This window comes from Oncorhynchus keta, chromosome 22, assembly GCF_023373465.1.
Source record: "Oncorhynchus keta strain PuntledgeMale-10-30-2019 chromosome 22, Oket_V2, whole genome shotgun sequence".
In the NCBI taxonomy this organism is placed as follows: Eukaryota; Metazoa; Chordata; class Actinopteri; order Salmoniformes; family Salmonidae; genus Oncorhynchus; species Oncorhynchus keta.
The window spans coordinates 40596551-40622358 of NC_068442.1; the positions used below are offsets into that span (position 1 = coordinate 40596551).

A 25808-nucleotide genomic window follows, 5' to 3' on the forward strand; every position below is an offset into this window, starting at 1 on the left:
CTGAATGACGGCATGGATATCCAGCTAGCGGGATACACGCGGCACCGGCAGGATAGAACAGCACACTCCAGTAAGACGAGAGGGGGTGGTCTGTGAATATTTGTAAACAAGTATATTGGGACCACCGAAAAGCGGAGTATATTGTGATAAACTGGAGGCCACACTACTTGCTTAGAGAGTTCTCAGCTATACTTTTCGTGGCTGTTTATTTACCACCACAGACAGATGCTGGCACTAAGACTGCACTCAATCAGCTGTATAAGGAAATAAGGAAACAGGAAACCACTCACCCAGAGTTGGCGCTCCTAGTGGCCGGAGACTTTAATGCAGGGAAACTTAAATCAGTTCTACCAAATCTCTATCAACATGTTAAATGTGCAACCAGAGGAAAATAATTCTAGATCACCTGTACTCCACACACAGAGATGCATACAAAGCTCTCCCTCGCCCTCCATTTGGTACATCCGACTACAACTCTATCCTCCTGATTCCTGCTTACAAGCAAAAATTAAAGCAGGAAGCACCAGTGACTCAGTCTATAAAAAAAATTATCAGATGAAGCAGATGTTAATCTACAGGACTGTTTTGCTATCACAGACTGGAACATGTTCCGGGATTCTTCCTATGACATTGAGGAGTACACCACATCAGTCACTGGCTTTATCAATAAGTGCATTGAGGACGTCCCCCCCCACAGTGACTGTACGTACATACCCCAACCAGAAGCCATGGATTACAGGCAACATTCGCACTGAGCTAAAGGGTAGAGCTGCCGCTTTCAAGGTGCGGGACCCGAAAGCTTATAAGAAATCCCGCTATGCCCTGTGATGAACCATCAAACAGGCAAAGCATCAATACAGGGCTAAGATTGAATCATACTACACCAGCTCCAGGGTCCGCCAGTCTGCAAGGAGCTGCCAGAGCCGCCCGTCTGCAAGGAGCCGCCAGAGCCGCCAGTCTGCAAGGAGCCGCCAGAGCCGCCAGTCTGCAAGGAGCCGCCAGAGCCGCCAGTCTGCAAGGAGCCGCCAGAGCCGCCAGTCAGCCAGGATCCGCCAGAGTCGCCAGTCAGCCAGGATCCGCCAGAGCCGCCAGTCAGCCAGGATCCGCCAGAGCCGCCAGTCAGCCAGGATCTGCCAGAGCCGCCATTCAGCTAGGATCTGCCAGAGCCGTCATTCAGCCAGGATCTGCCAGAGCCTGAGCTATCTCTCAGTCCTGATCTACCTCTCGGTTCTGAGCTACCCCTCAGTCCTGAGCTACCCCTCGGTCCTGAGCTACCCCTCGGTCCTGAGCTGCCCCTCGGTCCTGAGCTGCCCCTCAGTCCTGAGCTGCCCCTCAGTCCAGAGCTGCCCCTCAGTCCGGAGGAGTTTGTTTAGTCCAGTGGGGCCCTTTAGTAGGGTTGCCAGTCCAAGGTCGGTGGCGAGGGTCGCCGTTCCTAGGAGGACACTAAAGCGGACAAAGACTATGGTGGAGTTGGGTCCACGTCCTGCGCCAGAGCCGCCACCGCGGACAGATGCCCATCCAGACCCTACCCTATAGGTTCAGGTTTTGTGGCCGGAGTCCGCACCTTGTGGGGGGGATACTGTCACGTTCTGACCATAGTTCTTTTGTGTTTACTTTGTTTTAGCGTTGGTCAGGACGTGAGCTGAGTGGGCATTCTATGTTTTGTGTTTCTATGTTGGGTTTGTTGTTTGGCCTGATATGGTTCAACGGAAGAAAACCGTTACACCCAGTCCATTATTCCTCCTCCACCAAACGTTACAGTTGGCACTATGCATTGGGGCACGTAGCGTTCTCCTGGCATCCGCCAAACCCAGAGTCCAATGGCGATGACCTTTACACCACTCCAGCCGATGCTTGGCTTTGCGCATGGTGATCTTAGGCTTGTGTGCGGCTGCTCGGGCATGGAAACCCTGTTGTGGAAATTCACCACTAAGGACTCAAAGTCAAACTAAATTAAGTAATGTTTATTAACGTACAAACTCAATAGAAGACTGATGAAACTCTGAAAAGGGGCGTTCCCTTTCAGTCCCTTTATACTGCTACACAAACAAGTCATATAACCTTGAAACTGAGAAATGTTATAACTCTTCTAGTCCCAAGATAATGTTTTACAAATACTGCCAAATTGCTTATTAGTGATAGTGTGGTTTACTTCTTTGTGCAGTCAATCTGTCACTCGCATGAACCCAACCAAGACAGGTTATTACAAAACAGCATTGTGCTAAACATACGATCTGATACACACAGAGACTATTTCCATTACACACCATTCCATGAAGCTCCTGACAAACAGTTCTTGTTCTGACGCTGCTTCCAGAAGCAGTTTGGAACTCAGTATTGAGCGTTGAAACTGAGGAGAGATTCGTTTTAGGCACTACTCGCTTCAGCACTCGGTGGTCCCATTCTGTGAGCTTGTGTTTCCACTTCAAAACAGAACTTACTTTTGAAGCTCTAGCAGGGCAGAAATTTGACAAACGGACTTGTTGAAAAGGTGGCATCCTATGACGGTGCCACATTGAAAATCACTGAGCTCTTCAGTAAGGCCATTCTACTGCCAATGTTTGTCTAAGGACAATGCATGGCTGTGTGCTCAATTTTATACACCTGTCAGCAACAGGTGTGGCTGAAATAGCCATATCCACTAATTTGAAGGGGTGTCCACATACTTTTGTGTATCTAGTGTATGATTATCTTTGATTAGATGGGGTTCTTTAAGTCAGTCAGTTTAATGTAGTGTAGCCCAACATGCGGTGCTTTAGGCTGCCACATCATTTGTGTCAGTGAGTGGATGCCGTTTGCTGCCTGTTAAATAGCATAGTGGCTCCAGAGTGGCATGGTGCAGAAGGAACAGCTCCCAGGTTTCTCTCTCTCTCGCTGTCTCTCGCTCGCTCGCTCTCTCTCTCTCTTTCTCTCTCTATTGGTGGGAGTGGACATGAAGCTAGGCTTCAGGCCTCAACCCTAACAATACAATGAACGATTAATTTGCCCCTCCCCCACTAAATGGCATAAAGGTAGGCCTCACTGACCTAGAATTAATGTGCTTTTGAGTGACATCGGCAGATGGAATCACGCATGGGATCGTTCAACAGACGCTCCCGATGAACGCAATCCAGCATCTGACCATGTGTAATGAACTCTTCACAGTGTAAACTTGGTCCCACAGAGAGTGGGAGGAGAGAAGGAGTCATTAGACAGACAGAGGTGTGAAAGAGGAGAGTGAGAGAGTAGGGAGAGGGGGAGAGAGAGATGAGGGGAAGGCAGAGAGAGATAGAAGGAGAGAGAATGGAGGGGCGAAAGGGAGAGAGAAAAGGGGAAGAGAGAGGGAGAGGGTGAAGGAGGGATGGGAGAGAGAGGAGAGAGAGATTAGAGAAGGGGGAGGAGGGAGAGAGAATGGATTAGGAGGGTGCAAGAGAGAGGGAGGGGGTGAAGGAGGGAGGGAGGGAGGGGGAGAAAGAGGAGGGAGGGGAGAGAGAGAGTCAGTCAACAGACAGACAGAGGTAGGAGAGAGGAGGGCGAGAGACGATGGAGAGGGAGAGAGAGACGAGAGGAGGGGGAGGCAGGGAAAGAAGGAGGGAGAGAGAATGGAGGGGGAGGAGGGAGAGAGAAAGGGGAGATTGAGGGAAGGGGAGAGAGAGAGGGAGAGGGTGAAGGAGGGATGGGAGAGAGAGGAAGGAGAGAGAATGGAAAGAGGAGGGAGAGAGAGAAAAGGGGGGAGTGAGGGAGGGGTAGAGAGGGGAGAGAGAGACAGAGAAGGTGGGGTGAAAGAAGGGGGAGGAGAGAGAAGAAAAGTAGTGGGAATAAAAAGGTGGAGAGAGAGAGAGACAGACATGAGATGAACAACAAAAACGTTAACCCTGTGACACTCATATTTTCCCATTGACTGCGATATACTGAGAAAACATCGCTGATGTGAGGGGGATGGCGCCACTGTCTGTACATTTCCCAGACAGCCTTTCTTGGTGCAGCTGACACGAAAGATTAGCTGTTGTCTCCCTCCAGTGGTAAATTGAGAAATTGCAAGAATAGGAGGCAACGCCCACCTCCAAAACAATGACGCATGGTTAACCAATTATGAACGGGGTCATGTGCCTTTCTTCATTATTTATCAACGAGTTGGGTCAGGTGACTGAATAACTAAATAATACCTGGATAGGCAAAGTACTCAGGGGATCTGTCCGTTCAGCACCCCACTGCCCTGGTCAGGAACCTCTGTCAAGGCAGCGGCACCATTCACCTGTTCAGCACCATGAACAGCAACCCCTGGCAAGGCAGCGGCGCCATTCACCTGTTCATAACCATGGACAGCAACCCTTGGCAAGGCAGCGTCGCCATTCACCTGTTCAGCACCATGGACAGCAACCCCTGGCAAGCTTTGAGCAGAACATGTCAAAACTAAGCCTTGATACGACCAAAATGTGCACAGTATTATCATTCACAGATGCACACATTATAGGTGGGAACCAAATCTGACATCTGTGTGCTTTCCCGCACTTCCATATACACGTTTACAGTTAAAGTTAAAAGTTTAGGCTTAGATTTAGCTAACCAGTCTTTACGCCGAACGTATGAAGCACATTATAATACTTCCTATATTCAAAATTGCCTACCAAGAAAAATAAATAGCGGTTTTAGTGAAATTGAGAGACAACGAGAGAGAGCGCGAGAGAGAGGGAGAGAGGTTGTGGTGTGTGACAGACTAGCATCACAACAGTAACACGCATCTGCTAGTGGCGAATTCAGTATCACTCCAGCAGAATCCCGAGGTCTCATTCCACACCTTATTGAAATCAACACAGCTCGGGAAATGAGGTAAGAATAAAGCACAATTGTATGTCTTATAATTATTTTACATGCCAGCAACGAATGCATCATCGTAGATTTTGCATCATCATAGATTTTAAAGCTACGAATTGTTTGTTTTATCGGTTTCTTACGATGCTGCATGAAAATGGAGGTCGGGTTGGTTACGTTGCGAGCTGAGTAGAGGGAGAATAGTCCTGATGCGAATAGAATGTTAAACAGGCGGATGCATGGAAGTGTTTGTTTTTTCAAGATACACATGACGCTTTTAGCCTTGAATGCATTTTATGTTCAATCATCACTGCAAAAATGTATTTGTAGCCCAGATTGTCCAATGTATAGGCAGGTACTGAAAATGTATTGCAAGGTCGATTGAAATAGGTGGCTTGTCCAGGTGACCTAATGTGATGGTTTCGAAACGGTACATGTGCAGGCTATTTCTCTAACTGATCATCTCTCCACTCGACGTCAATAAATCATGGACATATTTTGCATTGACATCAATTAGTGTATTTTCATAGCTACGCGGTGGCCTATTTGACGACGCCAATGGAAGAAAACAGTAGACCATCGCTGTTGTGTGATTGATGGACTCCTAATTGCAGTTGTTTTTATTAAGTTGTTTGGCTGAGCAATGTAAGGCCAAATGGATATGCACAATGTTTAACAACAATGCATGCTGTTTTAAGCAGTTACATTTTTATTAGGCCTCCATGGTAAATTCCAGAGATATAAGGCCTACACTTGATTATTGAGAATGGTGGATAGACATTTAGAGCTGTACTGGCTGATGCGCAGGAGGCTCCGTGTGTGTCTGTCCTTATTTTGTAGCCTGTGGATTACAAAATGTATCGAATTTACATTAGAATGCATGCACACACAAAAAGTTAATACAATTAGGTTATTTTTGTCAGTTTGAATCAATCACGGGAACCTCATCAGTGTAAAATATATTTTTTTGTGACATTTGTGTCAAATTACATCACACTTCATTAGAAAAATAGATATTGTATGCAAAGGAAATTAGTAGCCACATACAGCACAATACTACATGAATAATAATGTGTAAACCCAGAAGTAGAGAAGACATTTTAATACCTTTTTTTTTTTAAATCAATCCTCTCACTGTAGACACAATGGTAATCAGTACAGATCCTACACAAATGAGTCTCTTAGGGACTGGCCACCCACTGTGGCCATGGCTTTGATTATCCTGTGAGTGGCTTCTATCATACAACTAGGGTGTGGCTGTGCCCTATTTGTTCTGTTGCCATCTGTGTATGTGTAACAGTATTGCTTCCGTCCCTGTCCTTGCCCCAACCCGGGCTTCAACCAAGGACCCTCTGCACATATCAACAACTGCCTCCCATGAATGGTTGTTACCTATCGCTCTACAAAGGGAAACAACTACTTCAAGGTCTCAGAGCGAGTGACGTCACCGATTGAAATGCCACTAGTGTGCACCGCTAACTAGCCAGCCATTTCAGACCGGTTATATATGTCTCATATCAAGCATTCACAACAACATCCAGGAATCCAATGCTATTTTCTCAGTTTTCACTTCCCCACTGCAGTTGGTTAACTAGCGGCAAAACTGTATGTCATGATGTTCTGAGCTGTCTGGACACTGTCTGGACAAAACTGCCCAATGGAACTGAACTTGACCACCGAGAGAACTGCCAGGTTAAACAGACCATCGGTTCATAGCCCCTTTAGGCCTGGAAACTAAGCATCGCCAGGCTTTAAAAGGCCTCAACATGGAAGGCGCTTACATAATGTTATATAGTGTGATGATTATTTAGGGAAGGGATGGGCTACTACACTACATGACCACTTGCTCGTCTCATTCCACCATTATGAGCATTAATATGGAGTTTTTTTTGAACACTCGAACAAAAACAATAAACGATGACGTGAAAATATACAAAACCGAAACAGTACAGTCACACGGAAACAAACACCCACAAACCAACAGTGAAACCCAGGCTACCTAAGTATGATTCTCAATCAGAGACAACTAACGACACCTGCCTCTGATTGAGAACCATACTAGGCCAAACACAAAAACCAACATAGAAAAACAAACAGACTGCCCACCCCAACTCACGCCCTGACCATACTAAAACAAAGAATAAAATAACAGAACTATGGTCAGAACATGACATTAGCACTATGCATTGGAGCAGATCGTGTTTTCCTGGCATCCACTAAACCTAGATTTGTCTGTCGGACTGCCAGATGATGAAGAGTGATTCATTACTCCAGAGACCGTGTTTCCACTGCTTCAGAGTCCAATGGATGTGAGCTTTACACCACTCCAGCCAATGTTTGGCATTGCGCATGGTGATCTTAGGCTTGTGTGCGGCTGCTCGGCCATGGAAACCCATTTCATTAAGCTCCTGATGAACAGTTTTTGTGCTGACGTTGCTTCCGGAGGCAGTTTGGAGTGTTGCAACCTAGAAAAGGTGATTTTTACGCTCTTAAGGACTCGGCGGTCCCTTTTTGTGAGCTTGTATGGCCTACCACTTTGCGGCTGAGCATTAGTTGCTCCTAGAGTTTTCCACTTCATGATAACAGCACTTACAGTTGACCAGGGCAGCTCGAGCAGGGCAGAAATTTGACGAACTGACTTGGAAAGGTAGCATCCTATGACGGGGCCACATTGAAAGTCACTGAGCTCTTCAGTAAGGGCATTCTACTACCAATGTTTGTCAATGAAGATTGCATGGCTGTGTGCTCGATTTTATATTCCTGACAGCAATGGGTATGGCTGAAATAGCCTAATCCACTCATTTGGTGGTGTGTCCACATACTTTTGTATATACAGTGCCTTCGAAAAAGTATTCAAACCCCTTGGCCTTTTCCACATTTTGTTACGTTACGGCCTTATTCTAAAATTGATTACATAATTTTCTTTCCTCATCAATCTACACACAATAACCCATAATGACAAAGCAAAAATAGGTTTTTAAATGTTTTTGTAAATCTATTAAAAATAGAAAAACCCTTTGCTATGAGACTCGAAATTGAACTCAGGTGCATCCTGTTTCCATTGATCATCCAGGAGATGTTTCTACAACTTGATTGGAGCACCTGTGCTAATTTCAATTGATTGGACATGATTTGGAAAAGCACACACCTGTCTATATAAGGTTGATAGTCCATGTCAGAGCAAAAACCAAGCCATGAGGTCGAAGAAATTGTCCGTAGAGCTCCACAGGATTGTGTCGAGGCACAGATCTGGGGAAGGGTACCACATTTTTTTTGCAGCATTGAAGGTCCCCAAGAACACAGTGGGAACCACCAAGACTCTTCCTAGAGCTGGCCGCCCGGCCTTATTGAACAATCTGGGAAGAAAGGCCTTGGTCAGGGAGGTGACAAAGAACCCGATGGTCACACTGACAGAGCTCCAGAGTTCCTCTGTGGAGATGGGAGAACCTTCCAGAGAGACAACCATCTCTGCAGCACTCCACCAATCAGACGGAAGCCACTCCTCAGTAAAAGGCATGACAGCTCGCTTGGAGTTCACCAAAAGGCACCTAAAGACTTTCAGACCATGTGAAACAAGATTCTCTGGTCTGATGAAACCAAGATTGAACTCTGGCCTGAATGCCAAGCATCACGTCTAGAGGAAACCTGGCACTATCCCTACAGTGAAGCATGGTGGTGGCAGCATCATGCTCTGATTGAGGGAGTGATGAATGGAGCAAAGTACAGAGAGAGATCCTTGATGAAAACCTCCTCCAGAGCGCTCAGGACCTCAGACTGGGGGTGCGAAGATTCACCTTCACCCCAGTCAACAATCCTAAGCAGACAGCCAAGACAATGCAGGAGTGGCTTCTGAATGTCCTTGAGTGACCCAAACAGAGCCCGGGCTTGACCCTGATCGAACATCTCTGGAGAGACCTGAAAATAGCTGTGCAGCAATGCTCCCCATCCATCCTGACATAGCTTGAGAGGATCTGCAGAGAAGAATGGGAGAAACTCCCCAATTACAGGTGTGCCAAGCTTGTACCGTCATATCCAAGACTGGAGCAGGTTGAGAGCTTCAAGTTCCTCGGCATCACCAACAAACTAACATGGTCCAAACACACGAAGACAGTCGTGAAGAGGGTACGACAAAACCTATTCCCCTTCAGGAGACTGAAAAGATTTGGTGTAGGTCCTCAGATCCTCAAAAGGTTTTACAGCTGCACCATCGAGAGCATCCTGACGGGTTGCATCACTGCCTGGTATGGCAACTGCTTGGCCTCCGACTGCAAGGCACTACAAAGGGTAGTGCGTACGGCCCAGTACATCAGCGGGGCCAAGCTTCCTGCCTTCCAGGACCTCTATACCAGGAGGTGTCCGAGGAAGGCCCTAAAAATTGTTCAAGACTCCAGCCACCCTAGTCATAGACTGTTCTCTCTGCTACCGCACGAAAAGCGGTACCGAAGCACCAAGTCTAGGTCCAAGAGGATTCTAAACAGCTTCTACCCCCAAGCTTTAAAACTCCTGAACATCTAATCAACTGGCTATCCCCCTTTTATATGCTGCTGCTACTCTCTGTTATTATCTATGCATAGTCACATTAATTACTCTACCTGCATGTACATATTACACCAGTGCCCCCTGCAAATTGACTCTGTATCGGTACCCCCTGTATATAGCCCTGCTATTGTTATTTACTGCTGCTCTTTAACTAATTATTTGTTTTTCTTGTCTCTTATTTTCTTAAAACTGCATTGTTGGTTAAAATTAACCTCTTATGGCTGAGACCCCGCTAACGGGATTGATATGACAACAGCCAGTGAAAGTGCAGGGTGCCAAATTCAAACAACAGAAATATCATAAATTAAAAGTCCTCAAACATACAAGTATTTTACACAATTTTAAAGATACACTTCTTGTTAATCCCACCACAGTGTCCGATTTCAAATAGGCTTTACGGCGAAAGCACCACAAACAATTAGGTGAGTGTCTATTCACAGAAAAACAGCCATTTTTCCAGCCAAAGAGAGGAGTCACAAAAATCAGAAATAGAGAAATGAATCACTAACCTTTGATGATCTTCATCAGATGACACTAATAGGACTTCATGTTACACAATACATGTATGTTTTGTTCGATAAAGTTCATATTTATATTTAAAAATCTCAGTATACATTGACGCGTTATGTTCAGTAGTTCCAAAAACATCCAGTGATTTTGCAGAGAGCCACATCAATTTACAGAAATACACATCATAAATGTTGATGAAAATACAAGTGTTATAAATGGAACTTTAGATAAACTTCTCCTTAATGCAACCGCTGTGTCAGATTTCAAATAAGCTTTACCGAAAAAGCAAACCATGCAATAATCTGAGTACAGCGCTTAGAGACCAAAACAAGCCAAACAGATATCCGCCATGTTGTGTAGTCAACAGAGGTCAGAAATAGCATTTAAATATTCACTTACTTAATGCAACCGCTGTGTCAGATTTCAAATAAGCTTTACCGAAAAAGCAAACCATGCAATAATCTGAGTACAGCGCTTAGAGACCAAAACAAGCCAAACAGATATCCGCCATGTTGTGTAGTCAACAGAGGTCAGAAATAGCATTTAAATATTCACTTACTTAATGCAACCGCTGTGTCAGATTTCAAATAAGCTTTACCGAAAAAGCAAACCATGCAATAATCTGAGTACAGCGCTTAGAGACCAAAACAAGCCAAACAGATATCCGCCATGTTGTGTAGTCAACAGTTGTGTAGTCAACAGATCTTCATCAGAATACACTCCCAGGAATACCAGTTCCACAATAAATGTTTGATTTGTTCGATAAAGTTCATTATTTATGTCCAAATACCTCCTTTTGTTAGCCTGTTTGGTAAACAAATCCAAACTCACAACGCGCGTGCAAGTCCAGCGGAAAGTACGGACAGAAAGTCCAAAAAGTTATATAACAGGTCGTAGAAACATGTCAAACGAAGTATTGAATCAATCTTTAGGATGTTTTTAACATAAATCTTCAATAATTTTCCAACTGCAGAATTCCTTTGTCTGTAGAAATGCAATGGAACAGAGCTCGCTCTCACATGAGCGCGCGAGACTATGCTTGCGGCTCTCTGCCAGACCTCTGACTCATTCCCCTCTCATTCACCCCCACTTCACAGTAGAAGCATCAAACAAGGTTCTAAAGGCTGTTGACATTTAGTGGAAGCCTTAGGAAGTGCAATATAACCAATATCCCACTGTATCTTCAATAGGGAATGAGTTGAAAAACTACAAACCTCAGATTTCCCACTTCCTGGTTGGATTTTTTTCTCAGGTGTTTGCCTGCCATGTGAGTTCTGTTATACTCACAGACATCATTCAAACAGTTTTAGAAACTTCAGAGTGTTTTCTATCCAAATATACTAATAATATGCATATCTTAGCTTCTGGGACTGAGTAGAAGGCAGCAGTTTACTCTGGGCACCTCTGGGCACCTTATTCATCCAAGCTACTCAATACTGCCCCCAGCCATAAGAAGTTGTAGTAAGTATTCGAATACAAATTCCTGTTGTATTCGGCGAGTGTGACAAATAACATTTGATGTGATTTGATCATATGTCTGTCATTGGGACCCATTTTATGGTTTTAGAATCTGTAGAGACAGCTATAGCTAGCAAAAGCCTTTCCCTTCTTGTTGTAGGCTTGTATAAACAAAAGGCCCAGGGCGTGTCACTAAGATTATGCGATCTTCTTTAGTGGTTTTTGCCATGCGCATATCTCCCTTTACATCTGACATGTAATACATCCATGTAATTGATGAAAACAAAATGTTGCGGTCACTTTTGAAGGACCTGTCCCCAGAGAGATAGATCGTTTTGTGTCTGGGTCTTTTAAGAACTTGTGCACAGAGTCAAAGGTCGCTGAGAGGCTTTTTGGCAAGTGAATTCCAGTCAACTCTGATGATAACACCGTATTGATTCTTCACATAGTGAGCATGTACAGAATAGTCAATTCCAGCTGTGACAAACTGATAGAATCAGACTAGCTTTTACAGTCCATTCCCTAAGCTGGGATGGTGGGATGGCCAGTCAGTTCCAGGCTAGCAAAGATCTGTGCTGTTAGCATTAGCTGTTACGTTAGCAATGTTCTAGCTAAGAAGGCCTACTAAATATGTTGTGCTAGCTATTGTATGTGCTGACGATGCTGTGTAAGCTATGTGCTAGCTATTGTATGTGCTGACAATGCTGTGTAAGCTATGTGCTAGCTCAATAAAAAAACCCACTGCTCTATGATATTTCCCCATCCGAGGACAATCCTTCTGTAAGCTTAGCATGTGTCCACTTGTCATGACAGTCACCATTTTGAAAGAAGAAAAACATCTGTGTCTGGAAACCACACATAACTTTACCATTAGAGAATAAGCATTTGATCAGTGCACGACTTCTTCCCCGGTTTACAATATCTGAATAATTCATCTTCTGGGTTTCATTTTGGATGAAATTGTAAATGCTCCTCCTACTTGGGTCAATCAAAGTGTTTTGGAATGACAGTATATTACCTGGCCTTTTACCTGTCAGTATGGGCTGGTCTGACCCCATGCTCAATCCATGGAAGTGGGTTCCTCCATTATTGGAAAATGGGGCTGTGGTGATGCATTTCATGTAAGATGGAAAATGTCCCTTATACTGCTTCATACGTATAGGAACTAGTTTTCATTAAACACCTGTGTTTGACTATATGTTTTGGACCAAATTGACCATAATAATAGTTCCAACAACCTGAGCAAGGCCTCATTGTTAATCCGTAGCCTATGGCTATTATTCTATTGCATTTTATACTAGCAAAATACTTAATAGCGGTTTAGACATACATCCACACCTTGAACGCGCCCATGGTACTGCCCTACTGTAAGAGCAATGTTGATTCTTAACCTACACCTACAGTATGTTAAGATTGATTCTATTCAATTGTGCACAAGGACAAGACAGCCTGGTTGAGGAGAGAGATTCTCAGGCTCGACATCTTCACTGGCAGGTGCCGTTGTCGTGGTAACCAGATAGTCTTGGAGTGACAGGGTGATGTAGGAAGAAATGCAGCAGTGGTGGGCGGGCGTGTTGGTTGGGGGAGAATCCTATTATGTATACTACTCCTTTTCTTTGTTCCGGCTCACATTCATGGCCTTCGTTTACTGTATCGATGACTCACACTGTAAAAAATGTAATAATAATAGTGATAGCGTAATAAATGTAAACCTATAGCTATGATAATCATGATAATGCAAATCTACTACTAATCTTTTTTTAAGACTGAAACACATGCAGAAGTTCAGTATTTGTATTATAAATAATTACGAGTTTTTATTAATCATTACTAATAACAATATTGTTACTAAAGTTTAAGTTGTGGTAAGAATGTTTTTACGGATTCGACTAGGGAATGAATTATTTTGTACCAAGCTTCCATTGACAGACAACAAACCTGCTATTAGTAGCTAATTACTTAAACAAATTACCATAATTAGGAAAAACAAGATGGGAGAGGCAACAAACAGCCTGTTTGGCTCCGACTAACACTCATGGACCCCTGGACTTGAGCCCTTGACTGCTTAACCACAACAGACAATACTGAGAAACCAAGTCTGCTTGTTCTTTCAAACTCAGATCCCCATTTATGTCCATGTAGTGTTTAAGTCATCGTCTGTCAGGAGAAAGTGCTCTTGATTAGCCTCTGTTTCACCTGACTTGGTTCGCTGGCTATACAAGCGGCAGTTGCATCCAGTGGATGTGGCTCAGAACTTTGGCTCCTATTGTGTTTGCATGACTGAAGATAGAAAGACCCGGCTGTACAGAGCTTACTAGCTAATCACAGCACTGCTCGGCCCTAGCCCACTGCTGCTGTGGGGCATCTATGCTCTAGCATGGTTGATGTTCAACCTGACCTTATAGGCGTGGAATGAGGCTTGGTTTTACCCTTTGTTTGTTTAGATTGTCTGAACATGGTTTTTACAAAATCCTAAACTGGCCATAAATCCATTTGGGTTAATCTTGCCACACTGCTCCATAGAGAGTTGCTTTGTACTGTGTTACTCACAGTAGGTGAGATAGTAGTGCCAGCTGAAGGCTGACTTCTTCCAGGTCATGGTTTGTGTAAGCTCTGGCTACTGCATATATTAGTCACTCACTGATCAAAATAAACAGTCATTTCATGTCAGATTGCGCTTCTGAATGGAAACTGCACAGACCAGTTGTGAAGTAGGCAGCACATCATGTCAGTGGCATTCGTTTAGCTTGTATCAATAGCCTTACACTATATGAGATGCCCACTTAACCACATACAGCAGGGGTGTGATGTCCAACATGGTTGCAGGACAGAGTATATGAGTATATGATATGGCGTTGTTTTGCTCTATGACATCGATTACCCTCCTAAAACCTCTTCTGCTTAGTTTGCCTTTATTCATCTCATCCTCTCTTTTACCACCTTTTCTGAGCGTTGCCATAGAAACTGTCTCGAACTGTAGCACACCATTGACAGGCTCGCTAACACTCGCACGGCTCCGTCTGAATTATATTCCTCTTGGGGACGATTTCCTCCTCCAGATTACCCGGCATGCATTGCGGCCCCACCAGCAGCAAATAGGACACAACATAAAGAGCCATGTTGGGGGGAAGAAAGAGAAAGGGAGGGAAAAAAACGCCAGAGAAATAGACATCACCTGACAAATGTCACTGCAATTAATGCTTTTGCCACCGGGGCAATTAAGATGGAAGAAGGTCGCGATAACATTGGCCCGCAAGCCAGCTCATGAATATATTGCTTTGATGGAAGATACCTAATGGGCAAAATCAACCGACTGTATTGAATTCCCTTAGGACCACCATTCAGCACGCCCCCTCTCTGTCTCTACTCACTATCAGTGGCTGGCCTTCAGTAACACACTGCCACACTGCCTTCAAAGCTGTCCAGCAGAATAATAAATGTGTTTCATGTCTCCCACTTAGAAATGATAAAGAGAATGGTGTGTTCAAGGCATGGCCAATGATGTCTCTCCATATGTCCACAGCCATTAGTTAGACGTGCTGAGGCTGCTTTGTGCAGGCCGGATGCATACATTATCTTGCACCTGCCTATTTTCAGTACATATTGCCTTGCTTATCTCTATATGTGGATACAGATAAATGTGTAAAGAAATGCGACTCACTGATGGAAAAAAAGTAGGAAAAATACCACCTCTTTCATTGTTCCAACCCTCTGGGTTTATGGTAGAATGGCCAGACGGAAGCCACTTCTCAGTAAAGGCTCATGACAGACCGCTTGAAGTTTGTCAAAAGGCTCCTAAAGGAATCTCAGACCATAAGAAACCAGATGGCCTGAATGCCAAGGGTCACGTCTGGTGGAAACCTTGCACCATCCCTACGGTGAAGCTTGGCCATATACCACAACCCCCTCGAGCCTTATTGCTTAAATATAAAACATTTAAACATGTACAATACTACATCAGCCTGATCTCTATTTTGTTCCACTGTGAATTCCCTAAGTGGTGACAGACACACGGTAATGAAATGCAACGCTATTCCAGGGGAGGGTTTTCCGCACTGACATTGCCTGCCTGCCCGAAAGCAGTGGTCCATAGCCTGACCTATGTGACCCGCCAAAGGCGTAGATGCCCTCCCCAGTAATATAGAAGTGGCCTGAATTGTGCTGGTGTGTGCAGAAATACCTCTCATGTCTGGAAAGCACCTCCCCCCTCATCAACACTGCCGCTGCGGGGAGGAATCTCATCACTCAGGCTGACAAAGAACTGGCCGAGGTCCTTTAGCAATTCAGATGGCTACACTGTGCAGGAATGAACGTCTCTTCAAATGAAATGTGTCAAAATCCATTGAATAAGACCCCTTTTTTGTGTATCTGTGTGTACTCATAGGAGTAATTGTTAAACAAATTCTCCAGATAATATTTACAAAAATAAATGCTGCGTTAACTATAATTTCTTTGTTAAAAATAGCAATCATTATAATTCCATAATTAAAGAAAATGACTAGGGTGGACTATAAGGAGGCTAGGTAAGGAGTGATGTTGCCACTATGGTGCATCATTGTTGGAGACAATGGTTTGGTTTTCCAGTTCAGGGTATTTATTAACTAACAATTAAGCCCAGCACAAGGACACAAGAAGTAGGATGGAGATTTGATGGCTTCTGAAGCAGGTAGGTTAGTTTGTGATACAAGTTATGGGCTTGTGGTAGTGGCTGGAGCGGAATTAGTGGAATGGTATCAAAATACATTCCAGCCATTATTTTGAGCCGTCCTCCCCTCAGTAGCCTCCACTGAGAGGTAGATACAACACATTAACATAGAAGACAAAGTGCCATAACTAAGGAGAAATGTAAAAGTATAACAAACATGCTAACCAAACAAAGTTGGCAGGAGAGGGGGCATGTCCAGGGGGTAATTAGGGAATAGGTGGGCTGGCATGATCCTTCAGAACAATAGTAGGGCAGACGGTTGCGCTTGCTCTCCCTGAAAAGCCAGCTATGTTTACATTTTCAAACTACTTGCCATGCAAGCTTTATGCTTGAAAATGATGTGTGAAATTACAGGCCCAGGAGAATCACTGTCGCAGGTGCTGTTATCACCAGTCATGAAGAGCAGGAAGGCGTTAATAATGCACACCTGTCACTGTCGTCTGAGTCTCCATAAAATGCAGAGTGATTGACTGCTTCAGGCATTATGCACAAATGCGTACTGGCTTCATTTGTTTTCATTGATGTCAAGGTGACTAGGGGATGAATTTGATTTGTTTCTATATAATTGCATTAAAGCCACCAGAAGTGAGTCATATTCAATTTTTTTTGCATGCGTCATATATTTATGATACACTTTCAAATCCTTTAAATCTCATTAGCAAAGCAGCAATGGCTCCCTGCACACAGTCATTTATCAAAATGGCTGCGCTGTATTCCCTCACTGACAGCATTTCTGATGTTGTAAAAAGAGATCCAAATCATCAAAGAACATAGCCCAGACAAAATCTATGAATTTGATGCATACATAATTGATGGACACAGAGGTTTTAAAATCATGAGTAACTATAATAAGTATGCTGTAATGTCAATTTGATATGGTTTGGTATTCAACTTTTAACCAGCAAGGCTCCCGGGTGCCACAGCGGTCTAAGGCACTGCATCTCAGTGCAAGAGGTGTCACTATAGTACCTGGTTCGAATCCAGGCTGTATCACATCTGGCTGTGATTGGGAGTCCCATTGGGCGGTGCACAAATGGCCCAGCGTTGTCTGGTTTTGGCTGGAGTAGGCTGTCATTGTAAATAAGAATTTCTTCTTAACTGACTTGCCTAGTTAAATAAAAAATCTTATACCATAATAACATCCAATATCTGTACCAATAACAGTTTCTTAACCAGATTAACAAGATGCTCAAACAAAACACAGAGCATCTGTGTTACCATGTCATGAGGCTTGAAAACGGGATAGACGCTCGCTGCCTTTTAGTCCTGTGTCTGTGTGTTTTGTAGCATATTGAATGGCCACACACAGAGTGAATACAGGCTCGGCCAAGCGCAAACATTGATCAAAACGGAGCTAAACTTGATTTGACAGATGATACGTTTCTCTGTGTACCATCTGCTACCAACCATACACTGCAGAGAGGACAGATGTGGCCGTTGTTTATATGTATGGAAAAGCCCCAAGCATTGCTCTTTCTATGTATGTTGTTTATACAGTGCTTTTAGAAAGTATTCACACCCCTTGACCTTTTCCACATTTTGTTGTGTTACAGCCTGAATTGAAAATGGATTCAAAGTGGAATTATGTACACAAAATATTCAATGACGTCAAAGTGGAAATTTGTGTATTAAAAATGTATTAAAAACTAAAAACTGAAATGTCTTGAGTCAATAAGTATTCAACCCCTTTGTTATGGCAAGCCTAAATAAGTTCAGGAATAAAAATGTGTTTAACAAGTCATATAATTTGCATAGACTCACTCTATGTGCAATAATAGTGCTTAACATTATTTTTGAATGACTACCTCATCTCTGTATCCAACACAATTACCTGTAAGGTCCCTCAGTCGAGCAGTGAATTTCAAACACAGATTCAACCACAAATTCCAGGGAGGTATTCCAATGCCTCACAAAGAAGGACACCTATTGGTAGATGGGTACACATTTTAAAAAGCAGGCATTGAGTAATCCCTTTGAGCAGGGTGAAGTTATTCATTACACTTTGGATGGTGTATCAATACACCCAGTCACTACAAAGATACAGGCGCCCTTCCTAACCCAGTTGCCGGAGAGGAAGGAAACCGTTCAGGGATTTCACCATGAGGCCAATGATGACTTTGATGGCGTAGCAATGCAGACGTTTGTCGTTCTCCCTTGTACATTTTGTCTTTTTCGTCTTTTTGTATATAATTCAATACATTTTCAATCTCTTTTTCCATTTTTTAAATTAAATATACCTTCCGGCAACCCACCTCACCCAATGTGATACGGATCTGCTATTTTTAGACCTTATAGCCAGAACCTCCATCAGAAGCTAACCAGCTAATTAGCTACTAGTCATTGTTAGCCACTGCTAGTGGCCTTTACCTTTAGCACAGACACCAGCCGCTTTTAGCCTGGATAATACTTGCCAGCCTGCCAGTCTGCCAGACAGTTTTTCTCCACTTCAACACCGGATTCCTACCATAAGAATTTCGCTACACTCGCATTAACATCTGCTAACCATGTGTATGTGACAAATAAAATTGGATTTGATTTGATAAGCCCTGGACCATTACTCCAGATCATCGCAGCTAGCTAGTTGTCACCGAGTGGCCCAGCCCCGATGCTAGCCTTGAGCCAGGCCCATCTCCCAGCATGCTCAGGGGACCCTATAATAAGTCGGCTACATAGCTGATGCCTCCCGAACTCTTCACTAACACGACTAGAATCCACTACACTACCGGATTCCTGCCGTAAGCTCTGGACCTTTGCAGCAGATCATTGCTGCTAGCTAGCTGCTACCGAGTGGCTATAGTGGCTAACACTATAACACTATAACACTCGAAGCTAGCATTAGTTAGCATTAGTTAGCCAGGCGCATCTCCTGGCTAGAAAACAAAATTACTCCAGCTACAATACCTCTTTTGCCAACTGGCCTGGACCCTTTGTCGACACGGAGCCCCGCCGCTCCATCACGACTTGTCTGCCGACATAATTCCATCCATTGTGCCCCCAACCGGCCTTTGCCGGACATCGGAGCAGACGCTTCTACTAGCCCCGGAATGGTAACTTTTTTTGAACGCCGTGTCTCGCTTGCTAGTGTAGTAACGACTACCTGGCGGCTTCCCTGTTTCATCTATTGCTGGACCCTATGATCACTTGGCTATATAGCTGATGCCTGCTGGACTGTTCATTAATCATGGTACTCCATTTTGTTTATTTTGTTTATCTGTCGGCCCCAGCCTCAAACTCAGGCCTTGTGTAGTTAACTGACCCTCTCTGCCCAATCATCGCCATTTTACCTGTTGTTGTTGTCTTAGTTGATTAGCTGTTGTTGTCTTAGCTAGCTCTCCCAATCAACACCTGTGATTGCTTTATGTCTCACTTTATGACTCTCACTAATGTCAAAAATGCCTTGTATACTTTTGTTTAGGATTGTTATCATTGTTTTGGTTCACTGTGGAGCCCCTAGTCCCACTCAACATGCCTCAGATACCTCCTTTGTCCCACCTCCCACACATGCGGTGACCTCACCCAGCATAACTAGTGTGTCCAGAGATGCAACCTCTCTTACCGTCACTCAATGCCTAGGTTTACCTCCGCTGTACCCGCACCCAACCATACCCCTGTCTGTACATTATGCCCTGAATCTATCCTACCACGCCTAGAAATCTGCTCCTTTTATTCTCTGTCCCAAATGCACTAGACGACCAGTTTTGATAGCCTTTAGCCGTACCCTCATCCTAATCCTCCTCTGTTCCTCGGGATGTGGAGGTTATCAGAGGCCATGCATGTCCCCAGGCGTTCTCATTTGTTGACTTCTGTAACCGTAAAAGCCTTGGTTTCATGCACGTTAACATTAGAAGCCTCCTCCCTAAGTTTGTTTTACTCACTGCTTTAGCACACTCCGCCAACCCTTGATGTCCTTGCCGTGTCTGAATCCTGGCTTAGGAAGGCCACCAAAAATTCTGAGATTTCCATCCCCAACTACAACATTTTCCGTCAAGATAGAACTGCCAAAAGGGGAGGCTTTGCAATCTACTGTAAAGATAGCCTGCAAAGTTCTGTCATACTTTCCAGGTCTATGCCCAAACAGTTCGAGCTTCTAATTTAAAAAATGTATCTCTCCAGAAATAAGTCTCTCACTGTTGCCGCCTGACATAGACCCCCCTCAGCTCCAAGCTGTGCCCTGGACACCATATGTGAATTGACTGCCCCCATCTATCTTCAGAGGTCGTTCTGTTAGGTGAACTAAATTGGGATATGCTTAACACCCCGACAGTCCTACAATCTAAGCTAGATTCCCTCAATCTCACACAAATTATCAAGGAACCCACCAGGTACAACCCCAAATCCATAAACATGGGCACCCTCATAGATATTGTCCTGACCAACTTGCCCTCCAAATACACCTCTGCTGTTTTCAATCAGGATCTCAGCGATCATTGCCTCATTGCCTGCATCCGCTATGGATTTGCGGTCAAACGACCATCCCTCATCACTGTCAAATGCTCCCGAAAACACTTCTGCGAGCAGGCCTTTCTAATCGACCTGGAAGGATATTGACCTCATCCAGTCAGTAGAGGATGCCTGGTCGTTCTTTAAAAGTAATTTCCTCACCATCTTAAATAAGCATGCCCCTTTTGTAGAACTAAGAACAGATATAGCCCTTGGGTCACTCCAGACCTGACTACCCTCGACCAGCACAAAAACATCCTGTGGCATATTGCACTAGCATCGAATAGTCCCCGCGATATGCAACTGTTCAGGGAAGTCAGGAACCAATAGACACAGTCAGTTAGGAAAGCAAACAGAAATTTGCATCCTGTAGCTTTAACTCCAAAAAGTTCTAGGACACTGTAAAGTCCATGGAGAATAAGAGCACATCCTCCCAGCTGCCCACTGCACTGAGGCTAGGAAACACTGTCACCACCAATAAATTCACTATAATTGAGAATTTCAATAAGCATTTTTCTACGGCTGGCCATGCTTTCCTCTTGGCTACCCCAACCCTGGCCAACAGCTCTGCACCCCCCGCAGCTACTTGCCACAGCCTCCACAGCTTCTCCAACCCTCTAAAACTATCCACCGCCATTGTTGCAACCCCTATTACCAGTCTGGTCAACCTTTCTTTCGTATCGAGATCCCTAAAGATTGGAAAGCTGCCGCGGTCATTCCCCTCTTCAAAGGGGATAACACTCTAGACCCAAACTGTTATAGACCTATATCCATCCTGCCCTGCCTTTCTAAAGTCTCCGAAAGCCAAGTTCACAAACAGATCACTGACCATTTCGAATCCCACCGTACCTTCTCCTCTGTGCAATCCGGTTGCCACTCCTAAGGTACTAAACGATATCATAACTGCCATCAATAAAAGACAGTACTGTGCAGCCGTCTTCATCAACCTGGCCAAGGCTTTTGACTCTGTCAATCACCGTATTCTTATCGGCAGACTCAACAGCCTTAGTTTCTAAAATGACTGCCTCGCCTGGTTCACCAACTACTTCTCAGATAGAGTTCAGTGTGTCAAATCGGAGGGCTTGTTGTCCCGAACCTCTGGCAGTCTCTATGGGGGTACCACAGGGTTCAATTCTCGGGCCGACTCTTTTCTCTGTATATATCAACGATGTCGCTCTTGGTGATTTCCTGATCCACCTCTACGCAGACGACACCATTCTGTATACATCTGGCCCTTTTTAGACAGTGTTAACAAACCTCCAAATGAGCTTCAATGCCATACAACACTCATTCCGTGGCCTCCAACTGCTCTTAAACGCTTGTAAAATTAAATGCATGCTTTTCAGTCGATTGCTGCTCTCACCCGCCCGCCCAACTAGCATCACTACTCTGGACGGTTCTGACTTAGAATATGTGGACAAATACAAATACCTAGGTGTCTGGCAAGACTATAAATTCTCCTTCCAGACTCAAATTAAACATCTCCAATCCAAAATTAAATCTAGAATCGGCTTCCTATTTCCCAAACAAAGCCTCCTTCACTCATGCTGCCAAACATACTGTTGTAAAACTGACTATCCTACCGATCCTTGACTTCGGCGATGTAATTTACAAAATAGCCTCCAACACTCTACTCAGCAAACTGGATGCAGTCTATCACAGTGCCATCCGTTTTGTCACCTAAGTCCCATATACCACCCAATACTGTGACCTGTATTCTCTCATCGACTGGCCCTCGCTACATATTCGTCGCCAGACCCACTGGCTCCAGGTCATCTGTAAGTCTTTGCTAGGTAAAGCTCCGCCTTATCTCAGCTCACTGGTCACCATAACAACACCCACCCGTAGCAGGCGCTCCAGCAGGTATTTCTCACTGGTCATCCCCAAAGCCAACACCTCCTTTGGCCACCTTTCCTTCCAGTTCTGCCAATGACTGGAACGAATTGCAAAAAAATGCTGAAGTTGGAGACTTATATTTCCCTCACTAACTTTAAGCACCCGCAATCTGAGCAGCTTACCAATCGCTGCATCTGTACACAGCCCATCTGTAAATAGCCCATCCAATCTACCTACCTCATCCCCAAATTGTTTTTATTTACTTTTTTGCTATTTTGCACACCAGTATTTCTACTTGCACATCATCATCTGCACATATATCACTCCAGTGTTAATTTGCTAAATTGTAATTACTTCGCTACTATGGCCTATTTATTGCCTTACCTCCTCCCGCCATTTGCACACACTGTATATAGACTTTTTTCTATTGTGTTATTGACTGTACATTTGTTTATTCCATGTGAAATTCTGTGTTGTTGTTTGTGTCGCACTGCTTTGCTTTATCTTGACCAGGTCGCAGTTGTAAATGAGAACTTGTTTTTAACTGGCCTACCTGGTTAAATAAATGTTCAATTTAAAAAAATGTATAAAATAAAATTCAGTCTACTTTCCACCAGACACTGTGAGATGCAGGACAACAACTAAAACACCAAATCTACACTGGGGTTGCTTACCAAGAAAGCAGTGAATGTTCCTGAGTGGCCGAGTTACAGTTTTTACGTAAATCTACTTGATAATCTATGGCAAGACCTGAAAATGTTTTTCTAGATGTAATGAACATGATGGGAGATAGAGAGCTGGTTTCCTGTGCAGCGCACAGCAGGTGTTTATTTGTGAAGGACCACAGGTGGAGGCAGGTAGCTGGGTCCAGGGGCAGGAAGGTCATACACAGGGTTCCAAAAGGCAACAGTACAGGCAGCGAAAAGGCTAGAAACTTCATCTGGGAGATCAGGCAATAGGTTGATAACAGGAAATCCGATGAGGCTGAGGTTCAGGCAGGGAATAGGCAAAAGGCTTCGTTAGTGAGGCAGGCAAAAACTAACATACACGGGAGGAGAAAATCACGGGAAAAAACAGCGCTCCAAATAGAAGTGTGTCACAAACAAACAATATCTCACAGTAATGGGGAGCAATGAACTGAACCAAATAGTGTGTGATAATGACATACCGGTGTGTGAACAGGTGATCAGAATTCAGGTGATTGGGATCTGGAGAATGAGCTGCGTTCAGGGGGATCTATGTGTTTGAGAGTGTGAGCTGGAAAGTGGGCTGGAAAGTGAGCTGCATTCAGGGGATCTAGGTGTTTGAGAATGTGAGTTTTGACAAATTTGACAGAGCTTGAAGAATTTCTAAAAGAATAATGGGCAAAAGTTGCTTGAATCATTTTGAAAATGATGATGTTGCACAATCCATGAGTGGAAAGTTCTTAGAGACTTACCTAGAAAGACTCACAGCTGTAAGCACTGCCAAATGTGCTTCTACAAAGTATTGACTCAGGGGTGTGAATACTATTGCATATATTTATTTATTTTATTTTCACTAAATGTGAAAAAAAATTATAGAAACATGTTTTCACTTTGTCATTATGGGGTAATGTTTTTAGATGGGTGAGCTATTTTGTATATAGGGACTGGGAGATTAGTCAGGATCGAGGGAAAATGCACAGAGCAAAGTACAGAGAGAACCTTGAAAAAAACCTGCTCCAGGGCACTCAGGACCTCAGACAGGGTCGAAGGTTCACCTTCCAACAGGACAACAACCCTAAGCATACAGCCAAGACAACGCAGGAGTGGCTTCAGGACAAGTCTCTGAATGTCCTTGATTTTTATTTTATTTTATTTGGATCTTTTAGTCCCCATTTGGACTAATCTTCCAAGAGTCCTTAAACATTAAAATACCATTTAAAATACAAACACATTTTCACATATAACACACTATTACAAAAATACATAAGTGACTTGGGCCTTGAGTTGCTGGACCTTGAGTGGCCCAGCCAGAGCCCGGACTTGAACCCGATCTAACATCTCTGGAGAAACCTGAAAATAGCTGTGCAGCAATGCTCCCCATCCAACCTGACAGACCTTGAGAGGATCTGCAGAGAAGAATGGGAGAAACTCCCCAAATACAGGTGTGTCAAGCTTGTAGCTTCATACCCAAGAAGACTTCAAGGCTGTAATTTCTGGGGGTCTGAATACTAATGTAAATGCTATATATATATATTTTTTAACAACAACAACAAAAACAACAACAACATTACAATCTGTTTTTGCTTTGTCATTACGGGGTATTGTGTGTAGATTGATGAGGACCATTTTAGAATAAGGCTGTAATTTAACAAAATGTGTAAACAGTCTGTATACTTCCCGAATGCACTGTATTGGGAAATAAACTGCCTGTTCTCCTATAACTGTTGCTACAAAGACACAATGGATTTATAATAAGCAATGCGTAATGTGCTGGAGTTAGCCATGAAACTCATCTCCAACGCTCTTCTGCCTTGCAGGAACCACAACATTGTCTGAAGATGGCAAACACCACGGCTTCCTATGACCAGCTGGTCTACCAGGTGGAAGCTCTCCGCCAGGAGAATTCCCATCTGCGGAGAGAGCTGGAGGACAACTCCAACCACCTGTCCAAGCTGGAGAACGAGACCACCGACATGAAGGTGAGAGAGGTTAGAGGGACGACCCCAGGGCTAAGGGAGAAATAAGAATAGGAGGCTAACATTGGGCTGTTGATTTGATGATTGGTTAGAAAAGTGGATTTTCAACCATTTCCAGATTTCCTTGACCTCTTCATTTGTTGTTTGTTATTTCTATGCATCTGGTATTAAGATGTTTTTTAAATATGAAGACACAGATGAGAATATGTTGCTTTGATGATAGCTCATAATAATTACAGCAATTGTCATTTGTTTTTTAAAAGGACACATTTTTCATTTGGGATTTTCTCTATGCCTACATTCCCTCCATTTTGTCAAGCCATGGCTAATAGTATGATTTAGATAGAGATAGGATATTTCCCCATTCAAAATCCACTCAGTTCTGCCTCAGATGGATAGAGTTCATCCCCAATTCTGAAGGATGCTGTAGACTTAATGTAACTCCTTCGCTAGAGACCCGGTTTCTCTCCTGAGTGACTGAAGACACTAATGCTTGATGGCTAGAATTCCTGGCCTGGATAGACGAGGCACTGAGCGACCCTTAAAATCATTCCTCTTTCTGCACTGATCTAACCAGTTGTCCTCGTTACAGTAATGATACCACCAGGGATTGAGACAAGCTGCAGAGGAAGAAGGAAACCATTAGACCACATAGCCCGCTAAGACATTTTCTCATTATCGATTATTTTGCTGCTTGAAATTCCAGCTTGTCTGACAGGATATTTCTTCTTTGATATAGTCATTTTTTTCTCTGTGGCTAAACGTGCTACAAATTGCTGTACACTCCTCCCTGTCACACCATGTGCAATTAGGGTTTACTGTTAGGTCTGTTTGTCAACAAAAAAAATGTTTTTTATGGACATGCTG

At 43.9% G+C, this 25808-nt stretch overlaps 1 protein-coding gene across 1 annotated transcript in view; it reads left to right on the forward strand.

The window, feature by feature from the left end:
* The first annotated feature begins 4645 nt into the window (after positions 1 to 4645).
* Positions 4646 to 25808, forward strand: part of LOC118401485 (adenomatous polyposis coli protein 2-like) — a 43132-nt gene continuing 21969 nt past the window's right edge. The window contains exons 1-2 of the mRNA XM_035799033.2: positions 4646 to 4809; positions 24783 to 24944. Of these exons, the coding sequence (XP_035654926.1) occupies positions 24804 to 24944 (141 nt within the window). The 5' untranslated portion in view covers positions 4646 to 4809; positions 24783 to 24803. The remainder of the gene's footprint in view (positions 4810 to 24782; positions 24945 to 25808) is intronic.